The following is a 16,478-nucleotide window of genomic DNA, read 5'->3' as shown; positions in this document are numbered from 1 at the left end:
CTGGATTTCTGGAAGATGCCCTATTGCTGGGGATCCCCCGTTTACAAATCCCTTGATGTGGGTGATGTCTCCTTCCACTGGCCACTTATGACTCACTCTCAGACTCCCGGCTTCGGTAATCCCTCCCTAGCTGGGTTCACCTCTCTCTTCCAGGCAGCCCTCTTGGGCAGTCCACTTTTGGCCTGTGGAAAACATGCAAACATCATGCTCTGCTGAGCTCTTGGGGGCAGCTCACTCTCAGGGTGGTCCTCTGGACTCTCTCCAGAGCAACCAGCCAGCCACAGCCACTCGCCTTCAGATTATTTTCAGGTCTGAGTTCCTGCGTCCCACACACTCCAATGGATTCAAATCAAGCTCTTGGAGTTCTTCTCTGGAACCCCCTCTGAAGTGGGCTACAGTAAGAAAGAATCACATCATTGGCCAGGGTGGAAGAAAGTGACAGCTGTCTCCAGTCAGATCTTCACTACCGCCTGCCTTTCAACCTTAGTTCTTAGCCCTCACTCATGCAGTCTGGAGGTGGGTAACAGCTATTCATCACCCCTTTTGCAAGTCTGGCATTTTGATTTAGAATGCGGAAGGAGTTTAGTACAGTTGATAGTCAATTTTATTTTACCTGATCTTTAGGGCCTCTGTCCGAATTTTGAGATGGGAAGAGTCCCATTTAATATACGTGTTTGACACATGGTAGAGTTTCACTAATAGAAGCTATGGTGTATTGCCAATCGCCCAGCCTTGTGGTCAATCTAACCTTTTAAAAATGGCTGGAATCCACTTCCTCTAGACCAGACTGAAGGTGAGTTTGTACCCTCATGTATGGTTTGAAAGGTAGTTGCTTGGCCCTCCTTATGCCCAGTCTACATATCTATTTTAAATAGAATGTTTACAGCCATATGAGCCCAGTAGCTGCTCTGCCCACGCACATGCCCAGACTTACATTTGATGACAAATCACAAGTCCCAGGAAATCAGAAACCATCTTAGCTGCTCACATTGTGGGGAAGAGGGAAGTGAGCCCTCCTCTGTTCTGGAGTCCATCTCAGCCATAGCAGGGGGAGTGGGAATGTGCAGTTGTGTGCTGCGTTGTGTGCTGCCAGTGTGCCCTGGGCTGGCACCTGTCTTGATGAGTCAGTCTCTGTGCTAAACTGGTTTTTATGTATTTTGAATATTGTCCTTGCTTGTAGGCATGGAGATACTCAAATCCACAGACACACAGAAACACCAGCAGCAAGTCCGGGCTCGGTGGCTCACGCCTGTAATCCCAGCACTTTGGGAGGCCTAGACGGGTGGATCACGAGATCAGGAGATAGATACCATCATGGCTAACATGGTGAAACCTCGTCTCTACTAAAAATACAAAACATTAGCCGGGCATGGTGGTGGGCGCCTGTAGTCCCAGCTACTCGAGAGGCTGAGGCAGGAGAATGGCGTGAACCCGGGAGGAGGAGCTTGCAGTGAGCCGAGATCGTGCCACTGCACTCCAGCCTGGGCGACAGAGCAAGACTCCCTCTCAAAAAAAAAAAAAAAAAAAAGAAACACCAGCAGCATACATGCATACACAATTACATCTTCACACATGGGTGCGCATGCAGTTATTTTCCTTAAGCTTAAAAGCAGAAGTTACATGAACCTGGAAAATATGAACCAAACTGATCTAGGGTGTGACAACATATTAGGGAAGCATCTGCCCTGAAGTCTTTCTCTTGGCCTCTTAGTCTTTACATCTTCATTCCTTTGCTTGTTAGATATCACAGGTAGCACTGGAAGGGATTAAAGCAGGCAGAGGCACAGCCTCAAATATATATATGTATATATATCCCTAAACTCAGGAAAACAATGCAGAGTCATCATTTCCAGATTGCAAAAGTATACTGAGAAAGATTCAACTAAAACACTAAGGCATCAGTTGGCAAAATTTTTGTACAAAGGATCAGATAATGGGCTGGGCGCGGTGGCTCATGCCTGTAATCCCAGCACTTTGGGAGGCCAAGGCAGGACGATCACCTGAGGTCAAGAGTTCAAGACCAGCCTGACCAATATGATGAAACCCCATCTCTACTAAAAATACAAAAATTAGCCAGGCGTGGTAGCATGCACCTGTAATCCCTGCTACTTGGGAGGCTGAGACAGGAGAATCGCTTGAACCTGGGAGGCGGAGGTTGCAGTGAGCCAAGATTGCACCACTGCACTCCAGCCTGGGCAACAAGAGCAAAACTTGGCTCAAAAACAAAAAACAAAAAACAAAGGATTAGATAAATATTTTAGACTTTGTGATCCATACGGGCTCTTCAAAATGACTCAACTCTGCTGTTTAGCATAAAAATAGTCATAGACAGGAAGACACAAATAAGCATAGTTAAGTTCCAATAAAACTTTATTTACAAAAAAGGCAGCAGGCTAGATTTAGCCTATGGGCTTTAGTATACAGCCTGAAGAACCCAGAAGCCATCCAAGTGGCTTCACTGATCTCGCTAAGGTTAACAGGGGCTCCATTCTGTCTCCTTGAGAAAGGATAAAAATCAATCGTTTTGGATGTGGCGTCAGTTCTGTTCTTATTATTTTGTGCTGTGCATTGTGTTCTTCTGAAAGAGTGATCTCAATCCCTCTTTTTTGTTCCTCCTTCCCTCCTTCTGTGTATATATCTCTCCATGTTTCCCATTCTTCATTCTGTTCCCTTGCACTCGCAAAGTTGATTGACTTTAGAATGGGACACTTTCACATTCATCCTTGCTAAAATCCCGGCTTCTTTTCAGGTTCCTCATCTAAACTTGATGCGTAGTAGTAGAAAGAACACTGTCTGGATCACTGGACAGGACACACCAACAGCTTGCTATGTGACAAATCACCTAGCCTCTCTGAGCCTCCCTTTTCTGTCAAATGAGGGAGTTGGCTAACTGGCCTCTAAAATCCTTTGCAAGCTGGGTGTGGTGCCTCACACCTGTAATCTCAGCACTTTGGGAGGCTGAGGCAGGAGTATTGCTCGAGGCTGGACGTTCAAGACAAGACCAGTCTGGGCAACATAGGAAGACCTTGTCTCTATTCTATAAAAAAAAAAAAAGGGGGGGGGGTGTGGCAGCACATGCCATCAATGCCAGCTACTCAGGAAGCTGAGGTGAGAGGATTGCTTGAGCCCAAGAGGCCAAGGCTGCAGTAAGCCATGATTATGCCACTGTACTCCAGCCTGGGCAACAGAGGGAGACTCTGCCTCAAAAAAAAAAAAAGAACAGAAAAAGAAAGAATGAAAACTTTAAAATCCCTTCTAGCTGTAAGCTTGTGATTTTAGAAAGTTGCAGCCTCAATCCAGGCAACTGTCTGGGGCCATTAATTAGGATGTCACTCATAGACCTTAATGAAACTGCTAGGATGCCAACAGAAATTAGCCACATGATCTCCTGTGGTTGGTAACCTTCCTAAGGCCTTCACAGCTGGGACAGTGTGGGTACCAGCTAACTTCAGGGACTGAGATTCCAATCCAGTAAGGGGAGAAGAGGAAGATAAATGACTCCAGGAACCCTATGTTCCAGGAAAATTAATTTGCATTTTTAAACTGTAGCTACAAAATGCATACAAATATTGATTCAGTTGGAAACAGGACCCTAGGATGCTATTGTGAGGGAGGTGGGACACTTTCCCTTCTCCATCAGACCCTCCTATGTAGGGGTCTTCTGGCTATATAAAAGATACCCCTCAAAGCCCACCAAAAAAATATATGAAAAGGTAAGGAGGAAATGAAAGCTTGAGGAGTTAAAAAAAAAAAAAATGAATTAGGAGTTAGCAAATTCCAGCATGTGTCAAAGGAAAGAGGTCTTCTCTGTAGCAGGGATGAGGGAGGTCAGGGAAGGTTGCAGAACCCAGACTTTGGCTGAGGCAGAGGCTGGCAGTGGTTGGCAACTCAGGAGAGAGTTTGTATAGCATGATCCCTGCTCTCAGGCTCAATCCCCAGCTCAGAGCCCACCAGCTTGTGGATGCAGCAGATGGGCAGGGGGCTCGAGCCCTCTCCCTCCTTCCTGGACACAGTCTTGAGGGTGCAGAATGACTGGAGAAAAGCCCCTATTCTGGCCTCCAGGAGAACAGGCTGTTATTGTCTGACTCTGCTAAAGCTGTCTCATTTGTAGCCTAAATAATTCACTCACCAATCTCTCAAGAAGCATTAGGAGAAAAACAAAACCTGACCCAGCCCTCATGCTCAGGTTCCCATTGTACATAAGTCAGGCCAGGAGGCTGGGAGGCAGTCCCACACCGCAGAGATGGCCTGCCTTCAAAGGTTCATCGGATTGGCATCCTTCTGAAAAAGACCCAGATTCTGTTTCTATACAGCTAAGACTTGAGCTATTAATAAGACTAGCTTTTGTATATTAAAGATATTTTAAAATAAATTGAAACAAACAAACAAACAAAAAATCAACAATAAAAACAAAGAGTATGCAACAGAGACTGTATGTGAGCTGCCAAGCTTGAAATATTTACTATCTGGCCTTTTCCAGAAAAAGTTTGCCAATCCCTTAATCCATCCCCACCCTCCATCCTCCAACCTTAAAGGAGGCAATGACGATCTTTGACCAGCTCCCTGACTACCCCACCCCATGAGCCCACCATCTGCAGAGATTCTGAGTTGTGAGTTCTGGTATTTACAGTCTAGTAAGAAGCTGGCACCATTGTTCACCCCATTGTCAAAAACAAGAAAATAAACTGGAGTAGGGTGAGAAACGGGGAATATCAGTCTTGGTTCTACTGCGCAGGGAGGGAGGGAGAAGCTGAGACTCAGCCACAAACTATCATCTGATTTATCTCTCTGAGGGTCAGAATTCAGCATCGTCCAGGTGGGTCTCTGCTGACGCCCCCCTCCCTAAGGCCTTGGTGATCTCAACGCCCACAGTCTCAGAAGCTGCAATTCTCTTACTGATGAGATATCTAAGTAGCCCATGCCTCTGAGTCCCTGAAGCCTATGTGTCATCCCTGAGCCATCTAGTGTCAGCCTGACTGCACTGACCTTTAATTCTAAACAGAGGCTCTAGCCTTCCACCCCTGCTGCCCAGCAGGGGCCTTTGAAAAGAGAAGACTCTAACCAGTTCTACATCCCACCCAGAATTTCTCCTGGAGCCAGACCTTCTGAGAATTATAGCCCAAAGACCCCAGAAGAGATGGGTCAGAGTGGGCAATGGAGATGCCAGCTGAGCCCCAGCTGTAACTGGGTTGAGTGACCTCTGGGTGTCATAAGGCCTGCTTGAGATTTGGAGGATGAGAGTAGAGTGGAGACCAGATGGTCCCACATCCCGGTGTGTGGATATTCTGGATTATTTCAGACAGGAGAACAGTGACCTTAGTAAAAGTCCCTGCTGTAGCATCTCCCAAGAAAAACGTTGCTGCTGTCCAGCCTGTACTTTGCTGGTTCCAGTAACTTGACATAAAATTAACATGGGAGGCCTACGTTGGAATCCTATTATTCAGGCTAGTGGAAAGTCATCAGTCTTAAAGGTTTGGGAGCCCAGACTATGAGATCTTGGGCAAACTGCCTCACCTCTCTGGGGCTGCTTCCTCATCTGTTAAAATAAGCAAACAAACAAAAACCTGAGGTGCTTGGATGGAGATGACTTTAAAGTCCTGTCCATCCCATACCCAGTGAATGGCCCATACCTGTGCCAAAGATTTGCTGGGAAGTTATTTGGCTTTATTTTTACTTTCCTTCTGCAAGTCAATCCAATCCCATCCAAATGAGATACTACTGGTCTGGGATAAGGGGAGAGTGTTTTCCTGCAACATGTTAGCAGCTTGCTGGGGATTCAGAACTGATGTGAAAGAGGGAGGTGGTGAGTGCTGAATGTGACCTCTTGTCTCTATGCCCTGTGGCCATGGGATAGCTCAAGAACTGTGGGAATCTCATTCCCAAACCCCCATCATGCCATAGCATGTGGCCCAGAAGCCACAGTCTGGTATCAAGTACTTTAACCTAAATTATCTAAATTGTCTGTCATCAACTCTCCAATTCAACTGGACATTCCTTAAGGGCAGGGATTGTGTGTTGACCTTCGTGTCTCCAGAAAAGCCCAGCTCCACACTAGGTATGTGATTGCAGATCCATCCATATCTGCTGAGCAGCTTAACTGAAATGCCCCGGAAAGACTGATGCTGCATTTGACATGAGGCTTGTAAGTGAATCCCCATCTTTCCTGGCTGATAACTGGATACCATTCTTCAGTTCATGGCTCAATCAAGCCTTTCTTGTCCAGGCGATGACCCCCAAGAGCTATCGTGTGACCTGGTGAAGAAGCGATAGGGTAAGGTTAGAGAAGGGAATGCCTATTCCATTCCAGCATGCCAGAGACTACCCAGAATATGCAGGTCACTTAGAGGCCATTGCTGCCGATCCTCTCACCCTAAAGCAGGCCGGAATGGGAAAGCATGGCCTGGTGACCCGTGCAAACATACCTCAGACAAGCCTCCCCACTGTTTGCTTCAGAGTAGCTGCCCAAATTGCAAGCACTTCCTTACAGGCTACAAACCCAAATCTATAACATAGTGACAAATGTCACAAGCTCTGTAGTGGGTCTCATTCTCTTCTGATCTTAAATATACTCAGAATGGCTGTCCCTCATCCCTGCCTCCAGATAGAGAGAGGATGCTCTACTTTAGAGCCAAACTTTTTCTTGCTGTAGCTCATTTTGTTGTGTGCTCTGTGAAAATGGTTGCTCTCTTCAGAAGCCAAAGGCTGTCTTTCCTTCCCTACTTTTTTTCTTTTTTTTTTTTTTTTCTTTTTTTGAGACGGAGTCTCACTCTGTCGCCCAGGCTGAAGTGCAGTGGCATGATCTCTGCTATCGCAACTTCTGCCTCCTAGGTTCAAGCGATTCTCCTGCCTCAGCCTCCCAAGTAGCTGGGATTACAGGTGTGTGCCACTATGCCCAGCTAATTTCTGTATTTTTAGTAGAGACGAGTTTTCACCATGTTGGCCAGGTTGGTCTTGAACTCCTGACCTCTTGATTCACCCACCTCTGCCTCCGAAAGTGCTGGGATTACAGGCGTGAGCCAATGCACCCGGCCCTCCTTCTCTATTTTCTTATGTGTTTGCTTGTTTGCTGTGTGTGGTGGGAGGGAGGGAAAGCCAAAGGCAGAGCCCTGGCTCGCCCTGCAGTGTCACTCTTCTGTACCAATGGCAATGGCAGAGCAATGCAGCTGATTAACCATGACACACATGGAGCTGCTAACGAGTTTGATAAAAATTTAATTACCCCTTGTTCTGTGGGGCAGGCAGCAAACCATGAAAATAATAATCCTCTTGGGTGCTGTGACAGCAGACAGAGAAATCTGACTAGAGGAGGGTAGGTATGAACTGTAGGAAGTCAACAACAGTGGGAATGGGGTGGGGGTGGGGGATGGTCACAGCAGAGGTGAGTGGCAGAGTGACTACTGTACCTGGAGTTCAGGTAGAAGTAGCAATTCCTCCCTCAATTATCTGATAATTCTTCCCATTCTCGACTATGTTTTTATAGGCCTGATACTTTTGGAGGCAAACTAATTCCAGGCAGACAGGAGGAAACCAGGGTGTATGGACATCAAGAATCTTCCCAGGACACACTGGATTTCAAGTCCTGACGCCCCTAACTCCAGTCCCCAGTGAGAACAGACCCGAGAGGACTGTCTGTGAATTTCATGGTTCACAATCCCACCTTGGGACACTGACATCCTAGACCTCCAAGGCTCCTGTGCCCCCTTTTCTGCCCTTGGTAGAGAGGGAAGGGGAGGGTGGGATGAGGCGCCCACCCAGGGTACCTTGGTGGTTTTGACTTTGTGTCCACTGCTGCAGCTCCATCCCGATAGGTCCGGGAGCACCTTACATTCCTCCCCGGGCAGGCAGGGCTCCATCTGACACCACCATCTCTGCAGGACGATGGAGGCTGTGGGAGCAGGAGGCGGAGCGCAGCGCTAGGGTCTCTACGAGCACAGTGGGCAGCCAAGAGCAGGTCTGCGAATGAGGTGCACGTTTCCACACACCCCTGGCCTTGAGCCATGCATTTCCCTTGTCTTTCCCCTACTCCAGGCTGCCCAGAGAGGCAGTACTCAGGCTGAGGCCTGGGGACGTAACCCTCTCAACTTTAATCCTACCGATCCCTGCATCTCCCCAGACAGTGAGGGGTGAAGGCAGGCAAAAATGTCTCTAAGGGGACCATGTCACTAGCATCGATGCACAACCAGTATACTCCCTCTGTGGTGTGTGAGCAAGGGTGTGAGTCGTCTGGAGGGGTCTACAGACCAGGAGTGCATAGCTGGCATAGCTGGTATGCGCGTGACACGGTGGGCATGTGTATGGGGTGCCAAATGAGTGTTAGGGTATGAGTGTGGGTGTGAAGGATCACACGTGTCCACATAGGAAAGTGTGAGAGAAGGGCTGAGAAGGAGAGGAGGGCACCCGGAGGCAGCCAGGGGAAGGAGCAGCAGGGAAAGGAGCTGGAGGAAGTGTGTGGGGAGAGGAGTGGGGCTGTGTGAGGGAACGCGCCTGTGTGTGCAATAGGCAGAGGGCACGTGAGTGTGGGAGGCTGTGCGCATAAAGAGAGCTTTTCTCATCTATGACACACGGATGGCCACGTCTGCCCTCTTCTCCCAGAGGGGGCCCCACCATTTGAGACTGCTCATGAAAGCCCTGAGACGGGTATGAAATTGTATCCCCAGCAGATGGCGAGGCCTGAACAGGCCTCCTTATGGCTCTGCTCAGGGCCCTGCCCGGGTCCTGGCCTCTCACTCACCGTCCACGCAGGAGGGCTTTGCCCGCGTGGTGCCGGCCACCTGGCCAGAAAAACAGGAGCATTTCACGGTCTGGGAGCGCTCCTCGATGCGGTTCCGGTTGCAGCAGCGGTGAGCTGCAATCACCTCGCAGGTGCCCTGCTGCACAAGCACTGAGGGGAGCCGCCCAGGATCAGACGCCCAACACGCCTGACCCGCTCCCTCCCGCCCACCCGGGCTGGTCTCCAGCCGCTCCTCCCTGCTTCAGGGAGGGCTATGGAAGAGACTGCCAGTGGCAGGGGAGGAGGAAGTGGATGAAATCTTCCCGCCGCTTCACAGAGCTCCTATCCTTCCTCCCTCCCCTGTGAGGCCCGTGCTCTTCACCCTTTGGCAGAGCACGGCCCCTGGGCAGAAGACAGAGTCCCGCACCAGCCCCGCCTCCCTAGCTTCCTCAGGGTGAGGGCAAGGGCCCCAGGGCTTACAATGCGTGGGGAGGATCATCCGCTTACACAGGCTTTAGCCATCCCAGAAGGAAAACCACAGAATTAGGCCAGGAGGCTAGAGTTAAGCCCTCACTCGAGGGCCTCTCTCACTACAGAACACCTTCCAGCCTGGAAGGAGAGGTGAGCAAAGGGTCTGCCCAGACCTTCTCTGGGGCGGGACAGCAGGGGTGGGCAGAGATTCCTGGGTAAAGAGCAGAGGAGGAGCCGGAACCCCTAGAATCTCTGGATTTTGCTCTGCCTGGGAGACCTGCCTGCTATGGAACACGGTGGAGTGGTGTCCAGCTCCCCAGGTGTCCTGGTAAACTCCCTCCCTGGGCCCTGCCACCTCCTCCAAACCTGTGGCAGTGGGAGGCTGCAAGGCAGCCAAGGTCAGCCGGGTCCACAGCCAGGCCAGGCACAGTGCCAGCAGCCAGCCGCCCATGCTCCAGTTCCGCGCGGCCCTCTCACTCATCCTGCGGAGGGAAGCACACATTCTGCTCAGGTCCAGGCAGAAGTTCCCCTGTGCCCAGCCTGGGCACCTTCTCTGTGCCACACACTCTGGGAGGCACAAAGATGGGGAAGAGGCACACCTTGTCCCCAGGCATCTTTCAACCTGGCACAGAGTCATGCAGGCAGTAATGAGTGCTACAGGAAGAAAAGGAGAGCCTTTGGAGGAGACAACATTTAAAAGGCATCTTGGAGGATGAACTAGACATTGGCCCATAGAGGGTCATGACATGGGAGGGACAATAATACTGACTCCTACTCTTTGAGTGCTTGGTTCCAGCACTTCACATGCACACTCTTGAATTCTTCACAACTGTCCTACAAAGTAACATTATTATTACCTGTTTTACAGATGAGCAAACCAAAGCTCAAAAAGCTAGGACATAACCTAAACAACCATCAGTAAAAGACTGGCTGAATCAAATGCAGTCCCACCCAGGTAGCTGTAAAAAAAACAGTGGGGAAATGCTTTATGTCCTGACACATGCAGTGATCTCCGGTGATAATCCACTGTTAAGGGGGAAAAAAAGCAAAGTGTAGAATGGTGTGTATACAGTGTGTATAAGGCAGGCCAGGAGTGGTGGTTCATGCCTCTAATTCCAGCACTTTGGGAGGCCAAGGCAGGAGGATCACTTGAGGCCAGAAGTTCGAGACCAGCCTAGGCAACATAGCAAGACCCCATCTCTATAAAAAATTAAAAAATTAGTCAGGCATGGTGGTGCACACCTATAGTCCCAGCTACTCCAGAGGCTGAGGTGAGAGGATCACTTGAGCTCAGGGGTTTGAGGCTGCAGTGATCTATGACTGTGCTACTGCACTCTAGCCTGGGCAACAGAGTGAGACCCCAGCTCAAAAATAAATAAAATAAAATGTGTATAAAGGAAGGATTATCTATGTTGCTCAGATATGCATAAACTAGCTTTGAAAAATGTATTTTAAAACTAGTAATATTGTTTGCCATCAAAAAAGGAAACTGGTTGGCTGGGAGATGGAGGTAGAAGAGAGACATTTTTCTCCTGATTTATTTCTTGCTTTTTGAGCTTCCAACCACGGGAATGCAGTAGCACTTCAATTTAAACAGAATTTAAATTTAAAAAGAAAGAGATGAAACCGAGGCTAATAGAAGTCAAATGACGTGCCCAAGGCCAGGCAGCATGTGGGTGGAAGAGTCCAGAGCCTAGAAGCCTGCCCTCTGCCCACTGCACCACCTCGCCTCTGCTCTCTTTCCCTTTCCTTTTCCTCTTTCATTGTTGATGGTTTGGGCCTCCCAAAGCTACCCTGAAGATTAGGCTGGAAATGGAGGGAATCCTAAGGAAGCAAGAGGCACAGAGTAGCTAGGAGCTGCCCAGCCATAGAAGGGGGCAGAAGAAGTCCCAGGAGGCAGCAAGGTCGCAAGCTCAGGAGTGGGCCTGGACCACTGCTGGGCCCCCACAAGTGCCAGTGCAGCTTTGGGAATACCAGAGGCCAAACCAACTGCTAGGACCCAGTTGCTCCTCGGATAGGGTACTTGATCTCTGTCCACCCCCACTACTCCCCATCTTCAATGTCTCCTTACTTACCTTTTTGGGGATTTTTCAGTTTCTGTCTGTTCATCTGCTGTCTTCAGACTCACTCCACCTGGACAAGTAGGAAAGATTCATAGGGGGTTGCAAAGGATAGAGGGAGCCCATGGCTCTGCAGGGGGTGAAGGAGAACCTGGGAGAGGGCAAGGGGGTGGGCTGGGCACTGAAGTTCAGCCCAATTCTGAAGCTGTCCTCAGGTGCCAGGGCAGGGACAGTCTCTTCTGGCCTGGGAATCTGGAGGGCCCCTTGCAGACTCTGGGATCACACAGGGTGATGAGCCTGAGAAGGGTGGCCTGAAGGAGTTTCTCTATCCCAAGAGTGAAGCAGGGTGATGGTAGGGAGGGGTCTAAGAATCACGGCTGTCATCTCTCTGGCCTTGGGAGGGAGCTGAAGGTCAAGGAAGGAGCAGAACCTGACAGATTCCTGCTGGAAGAGGCAAGTGGGAGAGATTCCTGAGGCCCTGATCCTCTTTGCTTCCACCTCCTACCCACTATGGCACCTGCTTCCCGGACTCACATGGAGCTGGCTTGGCTTAGCCGCCCTTGCCCCCATTCCCACACCAGAGGGCTAGAATGGGGACACTCCAGGTCCCTGAGCCTTTGAAGGCCACATCCTCCAACAGCTTTCCATTTCTCCCTAAGAACTTCTCTTCCCTCACCTCTCTAAAAGGAGGCAGAACTGAAACATACAGGATGGTGGGGCCCCGGAAGGACAGAGACCCCTGAGTCCTAGCTCCTAGGAATGAGAGCATAAGGGGAATCTAGAGGAAGACAGAGGAAGAGGTGCCAGTTCCCAGGGGATGGGTGTGCTCCCTGGGCTGAACTTCCCACCCTTCTAGATGTGCCTCTTTTCTGAGTAGGCATCTCTTCTCCCTGCCCTCCAGGAACCCTCCTTTTGACCATCACAAATGTAGCTTTGTCTTCTCTCAGGTGATCCTATTTCCCTCTGAGCTGCAACAACCTCCAATCCAACTCAGGCATCTCTCCTAGGAACCCCAAGGCCCAAAAGACTTCGGTGGGGTGGGGAGCAGAGGGGTGGGGGTGTTCATTTGGGCTCTCATCCCTGGCATTCTATTCCCTTCCCCGGAAACAACTGGACATAGGAGCTTCTGGGATGTGTTTTTCGACTTCCATGCTCCTGCCTCAATTTCCTAGTCTATTTTTCCTAAATCCCAATCCAGGGGTTTAGTGAGGCTGAGTTAGCAACCTGCATTACGACGGTTTGAGGATGTGAACCACTAGAACCTTCAACCTTTCTTTACCTTCTCTTCCCACAAACCCCCCTAATGCCTACTCATTCCTCCACATTCTGAGCCCCCACAACTGGGACCTACCTGGTCCACGGTGGTGCCCACTGGTTCAATCTGCTGGCCTGAAGTCTTCCTTGCCACTGAGCCAGGGACCAACACTCCCAAAGACAGACTTTGGGAGGGAGCGGCCAGCTTGGACGCTGTCTAGTCCGGAGCCCTGTCCCCTTCACCAAGTTGCTGCGCCCCCGGGACAGCGGGGTTCTGGTCAGGTTGGCATCATCCGCAGGGCGGGCCCGGCTCTGGGCACAGGGGAGCTCCGGGCCCGGCCCCGCCAGCTCTGCAGAATTCAGCCGGGTTTTTTCCAAGGTTCCTGCCGGCAGGCCGGGGAGCGTGCAGCCGCCGCCGCAACCGCCGCCTCGCCCCGGGCTACCACCGCTCCTCCAGCCCCGCGTGGGCGCCGCCGCCTCCTTCGGGACAGTGCCAGGCGCTCGGCTGAACGGATGGGCACAGCCGAGACGCAGCGGCCCCTGGCGGCCGAGGGCAAGAGGAAGGGAGAGAGGACATCCGGCCCCCGCAGGTTCAGTGAGGATAGACACCTCCGTGGTGGCAACTCAGAGGAGGTCCCTCAAAACCCTCAAGGTCTCGTGGCCCCCAGTGCCTTGGCTCAGGGGAGGTGGAGGTGCTGGAGGGAAAGGAGCTGGGAGTGACGAATGATTGACTAGACCCTCAGGGTTTTTGAGCTTTGAAGACTGCAGAACTGTATTGTCCCATACGGTAGCCACTAGTGGCATGTTGATATTTAAATTTAAATCTAAATTAATTAAATAAAACTTAAAATTCAGTTCCTCATTAGTATGCACCATATTTCAAATGTTCAATAGCCACACGAAGCTAGGGACTGCTGTATTGGACAGAGCAGTTGTAGAACATTCCTGTCAGTGCACAAAGTTCTGTTCAACCGCACTCTTCTAGAATGATATTTAGGAGGGAATAGTAAATATCCCTTCCTCTCCCAGGAGTGGTGCTCTCAGGAGCTGGGAGGGCTAGAGGAAGTATGGGGGGTGGGCATTAGGCAGGAGGACAGTAGTAGGCTATGAACGGTCCCTATGGATGATAAGTGTGAATACCAACATGGGAACCAAATTCTGAGACCTAGTTTCTTCTTTCTTCCTTCCTTCCTTCCTTCTCTTTCTTTCATTCTTTTTCTTTTATTTTTTATTTATTTTTTGGGAACAGGATCTCATCACTCTGTCACCCAGATCTTGGTTCATTGTAACCTCCACCTCCTGGGCTCAAATGATCCTCCCATGTCAGCCTCCTGAGTAGCTGGGACTATAGCAGTAGTCTGTAGTGCACTACCAAGCCAGGGTTAATTTTTTGTATTTTTTGTAAAGACAGGGTTTTGCTGTGTTGCCCAGGCTGGTCTTGAACTCCTGGACTCAACTGATCCATCCACCACGGCCTCTCAAAGTGCTGGGATTACAGGTGTGAGCCACCACTCCTGGCCTGAGACCCAGTTTCTTTATCAGAAAAATTGTAATGTAATTAATTGCAACTGAATAATTCTTTACAGGGATCTATTTTGGATGTGAATGTATTAGACAAATGAGAGGGAGTGGTGTTCTGTGAATTTGACGGGACTTTCCTCTTAGTTTAAGAGGCCTTTGGGTTTGGGGTGATGTGAAGGGGAGAGACAAGGCAAAAGATGACCAGTTCTGGGCCCTGAACCACCACTGTGGCCTGAGATAAAGGGGCCTGTCTTGAGGCTGTCCAGTCCCTCTCCTTGGCTCAAGCTTCACACTCCCCCGGCAGGGCCAGCCACTGAGCAGAGTCTCACTCTTCACAGAGAAAAACATCCCACAAGTCTGCTTCTTCCTACCCCACCCCCTTTTCCCGTCTCACTTTCCACTGCCTCAGGGATGAGTAGAGGTGATGACCTCACAGGTTCTGGGGCAGTCTGAGGATGGAGGAGGCATAATCGTGTCAGGAATAGGAGGTGAGAGGTTCAGGGAGAGGGGAGCCTTAGGATTAGGCCATGGCTGGAGGCTGTTCTGGAGCCCCAGGGAGCTGTTATCCTCCCTGCTGATCATCTGGTGCTGGGGCTGGGGGGATCTCTTGGCTTAGCTTTGCGGACAGCTTGCAGCCACACCATGGTGCGTGCTAGAAAGGGCAGGGAATAGGGAGCTGGGTGACACCAAGAAGTGGTAAGTAAACTGTCCCAGAAACACTGAATAATAAAAACAACCAGGAGTTATATTTGTTTCTTCAGTTGCTGGCTTGCTGCTGCTGTTACTTATCTGAGAGTTGGTTCCAGTTTTTCTCAAATAGCAGGGGAAAACCTATAGAAGCAGCCTGTTCTTTGTCCCCGTCTGCTTTTGCTGCTCTATTTGCCTTGGGGTCTGTTTTTTTTTCTCTCCTGTGACTTCTTTTCCTCTAGCTCTCTCTGCCTAAAGCTCAGTTGTAACATAGCAGGCATAGTAAGTCTACCAACCTGAATGACCACTGTGGGATCTTTATTTGGAAGCTGCCAAGAAAGTCATCCCTTCTGGGGACACAGTTTAGCCTGGGGAACAGAGTGGGATGTGGTCAGGAAGCACCTGGCCGACAGAGCCCAGAAAAGTTCCAGCCACGAACTGGGTGCCGCAGTCCCTGACGGCTACCTCCAACTGGCATGAGGGCCACAACGGCCTTGTCCCCATTTGAGATGTGTGGATGGGTGGTATCTGTGGATACCTAGTGATCAACTTTCTGACAGGAGGTTTAGAGACAGAGCTCTTGTGGCATCAGGTCAGTACCACCCTCTCCCAGAGGGGAGAAGTTAGGAAGAACAGGCAGCCAACTAGGCATTGGGCTCTGTCCTGGTCTTCCAGTGAGTGAGCTTTACTCTTCTTAGGCAAGGGCTTAGCCTGGCCTCTTTCTCCCCCTGGCGGTAGACATAGAACTTGCTCAGCATTCCCGGACTGGTCTCAGCCCTGGCCCCAAGAGAAGGATGGGAGGGGAGGAACCCCCACTCCTCTCTCTGTCATTGATCTCCTTTCTAGCCCTTCCTTCCTGATCCGGAGAAATAAGGCTGATTCTTAAGACAGAGCAGGTTTGAATGTCAGGAGGCCGACATAGGTGTGAATCTTTCACTGACTGTGTGACCTCTTGGGGTAAAATGACAGGAAGCGTCCCGTCTTGCCTCATCCGTGAAACTGATAGGAAAAAACCCATCTTGAAGGATTGGTGTGCAGTATAAATAACCTAATAATGTATGGAACGTGCTTTGTAAAGGGCCTAATATGCAGTACGTCTTCAATAAATAGTATTTGCTATGTTGTTATTATCCAATTAATAGCTTGTCCTGCTGTGGTCAGGGAAGGTCTACACTGTGGGAAAGACCTGGGTTCTGAGAAAGGAGGGTGAGAGTGGCAACCGCTTTCCCAGATCTAGAGGTGGGCTTCATGGGGAACAGCGCATCAGGAGCCCAGGAATCTACCCCGGCTCCTGATTCCGGGGTGGTCGGCTGCAGCCTGCGTCATTACCCCCGCATCCCAACCCGGTACCAGCTTGCCCGCTCTCGCTCCAGCAGCCCCATCCAGAGGTGGTGTCACACCTGGCGCCTCATACCCAGCGGCTCCCCAGTGCCTGTTTTGCTGAGGTCATTAGCTCCATGGCTCTCTGGGCTGGCTGGCCACACCGAACCGAGAGCGAGGAGACCGCACCCCCTTGTCCCTCAGCCCCCGTCACAATGGAGACATTCTAGCTGATGTCTAATCTAGCGCACGGCTGAAATAAGGTTTCCTTCTCTCCGCCCCCTTCCACAGCAACAGAACCTACCCCTAAGAAACGGAGGCGGGGCCAAGCCGGAATGGGGCGGGGCAGAGGCCGGGGGCCCGTGGGCCGGTTCCTGGGGTGGCCCAGAGCAAGCGCGAGTTTCGCCCGGGACCCGCCCAACTGGCCGGAAGCCAGTAGTAGGGAAGGGCCGGCT

At 50.6% G+C, this 16,478-nt stretch overlaps 1 protein-coding gene across 6 annotated transcripts; it reads right to left on the bottom strand.

The window, feature by feature from the left end:
* Positions 1 to 4,647: 4,647 nt before the first annotated feature.
* Positions 4,648 to 16,369, bottom strand: TAFA3 (TAFA chemokine like family member 3). 6 transcript variants are annotated; one of them, XM_063628026.1, is made up of 7 exons: positions 16,328 to 16,369; positions 12,593 to 12,975; positions 11,257 to 11,314; positions 9,548 to 9,663; positions 8,732 to 8,881; positions 7,761 to 7,953; positions 4,648 to 6,252 (listed from the first exon to the last, which is right to left on the bottom strand). In XM_063628026.1, the coding sequence occupies exons 4-7, from the start codon at positions 9,660 to 9,662 to the stop codon at positions 6,201 to 6,203; spliced, it is 510 nt and encodes a 169-aa protein (XP_063484096.1). In that variant the 5' UTR covers position 9,663; positions 11,257 to 11,314; positions 12,593 to 12,975; positions 16,328 to 16,369; the 3' UTR covers positions 4,648 to 6,200. The 6 variants fall into 6 exon arrangements, with proteins under 6 accessions (XP_063484096.1, XP_063484095.1, XP_063484097.1 ...); XM_063628025.1 differs by lacking the exon at positions 16,328 to 16,369 and adding an exon at positions 16,054 to 16,183 and having other exon boundaries at positions 12,593 to 12,845; XM_063628027.1 differs by lacking the exon at positions 16,328 to 16,369 and adding an exon at positions 16,104 to 16,169 and having other exon boundaries at positions 12,593 to 12,845.
* Positions 16,370 to 16,478: the final 109 nt, after the last annotated feature.

The sequence above is a fragment of the Symphalangus syndactylus genome, chromosome 12, assembly GCF_028878055.3.
Source record: "Symphalangus syndactylus isolate Jambi chromosome 12, NHGRI_mSymSyn1-v2.1_pri, whole genome shotgun sequence".
NCBI lineage: Eukaryota > Metazoa > Chordata > Mammalia > Primates > Hylobatidae > Symphalangus > Symphalangus syndactylus.
This window is presented reverse-complemented; position numbering and strand designations above follow the sequence as displayed.